This window comes from Brachyhypopomus gauderio, chromosome 13 (assembly GCF_052324685.1).
Source record: "Brachyhypopomus gauderio isolate BG-103 chromosome 13, BGAUD_0.2, whole genome shotgun sequence".
Taxonomy (NCBI): Eukaryota; Metazoa; Chordata; class Actinopteri; order Gymnotiformes; family Hypopomidae; genus Brachyhypopomus; species Brachyhypopomus gauderio.
In genome coordinates, this window is record NC_135223.1 from 4,132,690 (window position 1) to 4,139,984 (window position 7,295).

Genomic DNA, 7,295 nt, shown 5'->3' on the forward strand with positions numbered 1-7,295 from the left:
TGAAATAAAGTGTTTTGGCCAGTTTGACATTGATTTTGATCATTTCAGTCATCTTATTTACAATTATATCAAAGAGGCACTTATAAATTAGACAAACATAACATAATATTTATGATGGAATAACCACAAATGTCTTTACTGTGCTCACATCATTATCAGTTTTATTCAACCCCCTAGTGACATTATTTTTTAGTACTTAGTACAACATCCTTTTCCAGTTATGACAGCTTTCAAGCGTGAAGCATAGCTTGACACAAGTGTCTTGCAGCGACCTATGGGTATCTTAGCCCATTCTTCATGGGCAAAAGCCTCCAGTTCAGTCACATTCTTAGGCTTGCGCACTGCAACTGCCTTCTTTAGGTCCCACCAGAGGTTCTCAATTGGATTTAAGTCTGGTGATTGCGATGGCCACTCTAGAATGTTCCAGCCTTTCATGTTCAACCATGCTCTAGTGGACTTGGATGTGTGCTTCGGATCATTGTCCTGTTGGAAGGTCCAACGTCTCCCAAGCCGCAGGTTTGTGACTGACTCCATCACATTTTCCTCCAAGATCTCCTGGTACTGAAGGGAATTCATGGTACCCTGCACACGTTGAAGCTTTCCTGTACCATTAGAAGCAAAACAGCCCCAAAGCATAATTGACCCCCCGCCATGCTTCACAGTAGGCAAGGTGTTCTTTTGTTCATAAGCCTGGTTCTTCCTTCTCCAAACATAGCGCTGGTCCATTGTCCCAAACAGTTCTAATTTAGTTTCCAAAACCTGTTCCAAAACCTTTGTGGCTTGTCCACATGACTTTTGGCATACTGCAGTCGACTTTTCTTGTTCTTTGGAGTCAGCAAGGGGGTGCGTCTGGGCATTCTGGCATGGAGGTCTTCGTTATGCAGTGCGCGCCTTATTGTCTGAGCTGAAACTTCAGTGCCCACATCTGACAGGTCTTTTTTCAGTTCCTTAGCAGTCACGCGGGGATTTTTCTCCACATTACGCTTCAGGTAGCGCACAGCAGTCGCGGTCAGGATCTTCTTTCTGCCACGACCAGGTAACGTTTCCACTGTGCCCTTTAACTTGAACTTGCGAATGATACTTCCGATAGTGTCTCTTGGAATATTTAACAACTTCGCAATCTTTTTATATCCATTGCCATTCTTGTGAAGAGCAATAACCTCTTCTCTTGTCTTCTGGGACCATTCTCTTGCCTTCACCATGCTTGGAAACACACCAGTAGATGTCTAGAAGGAGCTGAGTATCACAGTCCTTTTAAATCTGCCTAATTGGTGCTTATCATGCTTGATTGCTGCTCGTTGACATCCACAGATGTTTTCAATACCTGATGGAAAACACTGGAATGAACCTCTGTTCTTAGGAGTGGTAGTCGTAAAGGGGTTGAATAATTGTGTCAATGAAGAAATCACAAAAAGGCCATTTAATACTTTATGACAAAAAAAATTGATGCTATCTTAGTTGCATTTAGTTCTTTAACAAGTCCTTGTAAGATTTCATTATGAACACAATTACAAATGTGCACTGAATTCCATAAAACCCTTCGCAGCATTGGGGGTTGAATAAATTTGATCACAACTGTATACAGTATAAGACAAAAAGATTTTACACTTATTTAAATGTTAACCTGTGCAAATATGCATGGTTAATATACATGTCACATAGGGCTACGTCCCCCTCTCTAGCTGTCACTCCGGTACTGTTCAATGTGCCTGTGTTTTCCTCGTCTGTTTATCCCGCCCTGTTTCTATGGTTTCCCTCTGTCTGTCACACCCCTGTCGGTGTTCTCTCCTGCTGTCAGTCCAGTCCATGTCTTCTGTGTGACCTTGTTTAGATCCGTTCCCCAGTGAGTCCAGTCCATGTCTTCTGTGTGACCTTGTTTAGATCCGTTCCCCAGTTAGTCCAGTCCGTGTCTTCTGTCGTTCACCTTGTCTTGTCTGTCCCGCCTTCCTTGCTTTCAGCTCAGGTGTTTCTAGTTTGTCTTGACAAATTTCGATTGGGGTGTATAAATCACATTTGACAAAATATGGCACATTTACATTTTTTTTATTTACACCCCTGCAGGAGATGCTCCATGTGCTGGTTGACGAAAGAAAAGCCAGCAAACGCACTCTGGTCCGTTAAGCCAATCAAGCCTTTCTCACACATGGACAGGCGGTCGTTTAATAACTCCTGCTCGCAGTTGCCACCGTCATTGGATGATTTCTGTGGTTGGAGGAGAATGGAAGCAAATCACATGATGAACAGAGGCTGCTTTTCAGTATCTGTATTTTTCCAATTTGCTCTATGAGCATACAGTATGAAAAGTAAAAAAAAAACAGGAACGAGAGATGACTGTAAGAAATGGAAAGAGATGGAAAGAAAGCTCATACCACTGGCACGTAAGGGGGTTGGATCTCTCTCCTCTCCAGAGCAGACCAGTCGACGATCTCAAAGAATGAGTGACCTCGGATATTAGGCACAACTCCCAGTCTATAAGAAGGGTCTTGCTCAAACAGCTTTGTTCATGGAAGAAAACCAAAAGCAAGAATATTATTCATAATAGAAATATCTCAGTGTGTCTATTCATGTCTTGGTTGTGAAGTATTATTATTATTATTATTATTATTATTATTATTATTACTATTATTAATGTGTCATCAGGTGTGGTTTTGTGCATGCTTACTCGTTCTAGCATGTCTCTGGTATCCAGAGTGATCCAGTCAGGGAAGTCAGGTATGTCCATAATGATGGAATCAAAAATATCATCTATCTCCTCACCATCAAATGGAGGCTTACCAATCAGCATCCCATACAGGAGCACACCAAATGACCACCAATCCACAGAGAATGAATACCGCTCACCCAGAATGATCTACACACACACACACACACACACACACACACACACACACACACACACACACACACACACACACACACATGCACACACATTCACATTCAGGGCATACTGAATTACATTGACATTGCTACAGGTGAGAACATTCAATGTCAAATTCATTTGATGCCATCTCATACCTCAGGGGCCATGTAGTATGGTGTCCCACAGAATGTTTTGCCAAGATTGTCTCCAAAAACATTCTCTTTGCACATGCCAAAATCCGCAATTTTTATGTGACCTTCTCCATCCAGCATCACGTTGTCCAACTTGAGATCCCTAATGCAGGAGAGAAATACAAAAATGTGGCAAAAATGTGGTTTAGTAGACAAGAACAGTAAAGGTGAAAGTACAGAATGTCCATGTAGATTTGTTTGTGTGTGTTACCTGTGGATGATGCCCTTTCCATGAAGGAACTGGAGTCCGCACACAATTTCAGCTGCATAGAATCTGGAAGAAAGAAACAAACCAGGAGCCATCAGACCGGACTATAATTACACACACCTACGTTTATATTTATATAAGGCATACAAAAAAACATCATTGTGTGTGTGTGTGTGTGTGTGTGTGTGTGTGTGTGTGTTGCCTCACGTGGCTGTGTAGAGGTCAAAGCTTCCTGTTTCCCGTATGTGGAACATCAGGTCACCTCCGGTCAGGTACTCCATGACAAAGAACAAGTGCTCCTAACATGCAGACAATGCCATAAACACTTTGGTATGAGTACAAGCAGAATTACTGACTCAACAATCATCTAAATACCACAGTGACTCCATGAAGTATAAGGTACAGTAAACAGTTGTGACAATGCCTGGTGTGGTTAATTACTGCCTATACAAAAGAGTCCTGCTGGACACCCCATTACTGTTGACTGAGAGGTGGAGGAACTGTATAATGTAACCTTTAATTTGTTCTTTACTACCTCGGTCTGAAAGGTGGAGTAAAGGTGGGTGAGGAAGGGACAGTCCCATGCCAGAGCTAGCACCCGCTTCTCCACCATGGTGAACTCTACGTTATTATTCATCACGTCCTTCCTCAAGGCTTTCACAGCAAACAAATCCTTGCTGCCCTTTAGTTCAGCCAGAAAAACCTGAGCAGGGACCAAGGGAGAGAAATAGACAAACAGACCAGAGTGAAAGAAAAATAAAACACACATACACACACATCCATGAAATATGAAGATTTGATGGAATAGTTTGTTTGGTCTATTCTTGTGGAGATAGTATTTAACAATAGAAGGGCAAAAGGACAGACATGTAAAAATGATAAGTGAATAGTCAGGAGAAGTGAAGAGAGACACAGAGTCAGTGTGTGTGTGTGGAGGACGTGGGAGCCGCGTGAAGGGGAAGACTCTACCTTGCCATAGCTTCCCTGGCCCAGTACACTGTGAAAGGTGAAGTGCTCCACAGTGATGTGTGTCTGGTGGCTGATCCTGGACAGGGAGCGAGGACTCGAACCCTCACAAAGACGACCACATGGAGACGCATCTACAGAGATGTACAGTACATTTTTACACATCCAGACATCTAGCTAACTTGGGTGAATACCTCAGCCAGTAGTTTCTGGGTGATGCCACACAGATTAGCCACTTTAGTTTGGCACTTGGTCTAACCCAAGTTCAAGTGCATATAGTTTTTTTTTTTTGTAATAAATATTTTCTATCATTGGGTGAATTACAAAGGCAGCCCTGCTCTTCCCTACAGGGATGCATGTGACACCATATGCCCTGTGGCAAGAGACGCCAAAAGTAACGCAAAGCGTAAGCTCAGAGGGGATAGAGCTTTTTCCATTGCTGCTCCTAGATTATGGAACAACCTACCACTGCATGTTAGACAAGACCCTTCACTGCCCATTTTTAAAACAAGTCTTAAAACCCACTTTAATTCATTGGCTTTAAACACAGCATGAGACTTTGTATATTTTTAGTTTTTACTGCTTTAGTTTAATTCTTTGATTTGTTCTATTGATTCCTTTTACCGCTTTAGTTAATATTGTTTTATCCATTTTTTATTATTATTTGTTTTATGTCTAATGTTCTATTCTTATGTACAGCACTTTGTTTTGGCTGCCGTTCTTACAGTGCTCTATAAATAAAGTTGAGTTGAGTTGAATTATATGAAAATAACTATTGAACATGTTGATATCAGCTAATTACAATATGTTATCAACTTGAGATTCACCTAGAGATGGGTTGTAGGAGTCCTCAGTCTCATCCAGGAGAACGTGGAGCAACTCCTTCCAGGCATCGTCCAGAGCACTTGTGTTCAACGAGACCTTAGTCTCGTCCAGGAGAACCTGGAGCAGCTCCTTCCAGGCATCGTCCAGAGAACTTGTGTTCAACGAGACCTCAGTCTCGTCCAGGAGAACCTGGAGCAGCTCCTTCCAGGCATCGTCCAGAACACTTACGTTCAAAGAGACCTCAATCTCGTCCAGGAGAACGTGGCGCAGCTTCTCCCAGGCCTCATCCAGAACACTGTTATTCAACGGTGCTACTGCAAAAAAGATTTTTTCAAGAAGCCATAATTAAATATTACATGAAATTAACAGGTGAATGTTTTTCATCTGAATTGTGTTAATGTGTGCTTGTTTGATATGAATAGCTACTGAACACGTTGATGTCAGCAAATTATGAAATATGTTATCAAATTGATATTCTGTATGAATGTGTCTTGGTCACCTAGAGATGGGTTATAGGAGTCCTCAGTCTCGTCCAGTAGAACGAGGAGCAGCTCCTCACAGGCCTCATCCAGAATACTGTTATTCAAAGGTGCTACTGCAAAAATGATTTTTTCAACAAGTCCTAAGTACACGTTACAATGTAATAACAGGTCAATGTTTTTTTAGCTGAACTGTGTTAATATAAGCATTAGGTAAGCAGTAGATATATGCGACATATAGCCCGGTGCGGGTTATACAACATTTTCCATTTAAAAAGACTTGGTAGGTGCGGCTTATATTGAGGTGCGCTCTATAGTCCAGAAAATACGGTATACACAACCCATTAAAAAATCCCTTCAAATACTTTTTCTAATCAATAAATATACAAAGCCAAGAAGAAAGACACAAATGTAATTGAATCGTTATTATTTGATTTATATTGAGACTATCACTATTTGTGGACCGGGGTTTGTTGGTATGTTGCCATAGCAACACCACTGACTTCATAAAAATTAACCTGTCAAATTATCAGTTTTTTTTTTTCTATTTTTCACTTATTGGTTTTACCAATAAACACCAAATTCAGCTGTGTTAAAAGAACAAAATAAGCCCCAATATATGCCCCAAAATAAGTTGTCACCATTGTACTCATTTACTCACTCAGGCCATGGGTGTTTTCGGTCTCCTGTATTGGTTCTGTTCCTCCGTATATCTCCTCTGTGTCTGTGTCATCCAAATCTTGGGTGCCGATGCACCAGCACCAGAGACAACACCTTGTAATATCTTCCCACTTCATTGTCTTTATGTGGACTGATATGGAATTATACTGTACATGCAATTTTATATATACCCTCATTTGTTGTGCCGTCGTTATGACGACAGAGCAGGTATTATGACGTCATGTGGAATTATGGGAATATATATTTTTTATTCGCTCTGTGCACGTGACGCTTCCGCATGCCCATATACCGGCAGTATCATTTCCGGTTATCTCGGGCGCGACTGCAGAGGCACGTCAACAATGACGTTTTACACGCGCTGTTTGCAGGACCTCCCTCGGGTGACGGTCAACGATGTTCATCGGATCGTCAAGACACACATGCCGCGGCTTCTTCGAGCGAGAAAGAGAAAGATTTCAAGATGTACATATCTAGTTATATTGACAACTACGAAGGTGAGTGTTCCGTGTTAGCGCTAGCACACAGCTAAGCGTAAATTAGTTAGCGTTAGCATTGTGTGTGTGTGTGTGCGTGCGCGCGCGTGTGTGTGTGTGTGTGTGTGTGTGTGTGTGCGTGCGCGCGCGCGTGTGTGTGTGTGTGTATTAGCTAGCCGGTCGTGTCTGAACACTAAACTTCGTAAGAGCTTACACTCAAGATCAACACAAACCCGGCGGATCCCTGTGTTTAGCCCGGCCATGACTGGGTTAAACAGCGGAATCTGTGTTTGTAAACAAAGCGCAACTCGACGGTGTTCGCCGACGCGTGTTTGTTTACAAAACAACGAATATTGTGCTTTGTTTACAAACACGGAATCCGCGCCGGAGACTGCTGTTTAACCTGTCTCAGGACTGAGTTATCTCACTTCACTATTAAACACATACTGTGATTAAGTCTGTTCTTTTATTTGCATTTTAGTGTTGAACAAAGATCAGGTGACAGGAGAGATGTGTGTGAGGGCGACCTGTTTTAGGTCCATGAAGAAGTCGGAGAAGCCACACAGCTCGAGTGTAGGGTGACAGTGCTTTAGAAGATAGATGCTATGAATG

General features: G+C 42.1%; 1 protein-coding gene across 1 annotated transcript; it reads right to left on the reverse strand.

Moving 5' to 3' along the window:
• Positions 1–6,524, reverse strand: LOC143473383 (protein kinase C delta type-like). Its single transcript, XM_076970355.1, has 11 exons — positions 6,191–6,524; positions 5,550–5,645; positions 5,053–5,364; positions 4,229–4,359; positions 3,795–3,962; positions 3,467–3,558; positions 3,263–3,325; positions 3,016–3,154; positions 2,663–2,851; positions 2,370–2,495; positions 1–2,202 (listed from the first exon to the last, which is right to left on the reverse strand). Exons 1-11 carry the CDS (start codon positions 6,384–6,386, stop codon positions 2,044–2,046), a joined length of 1,671 nt encoding a protein of 556 aa, XP_076826470.1. The 5' UTR covers positions 6,387–6,524; the 3' UTR covers positions 1–2,043.
• Between the last annotated feature and the right edge of the window lie 771 nt (positions 6,525–7,295).

Bases quoted from the DNA above. Each gene is read 5' to 3' on its own strand.
- LOC143473383 (XM_076970355.1), bottom strand. From the start codon at position 6,386: ATGAGGGTATATATAAAATTGCATGTACAGTATAATTCCATATCAGTC. The intron at 5,365-5,549 runs GTGACCAAGACA...TCTTTTTTGCAG, and splicing joins CTCCTATAACCCATCTCTAG to TAGCACCGTTGAATAACAGT. The intron at 3,155-3,262 runs GTAACACACACA...CTCCTGCATTAG, and splicing joins GGAAAGGGCATCATCCACAG to GGATCTCAAGTTGGACAACG.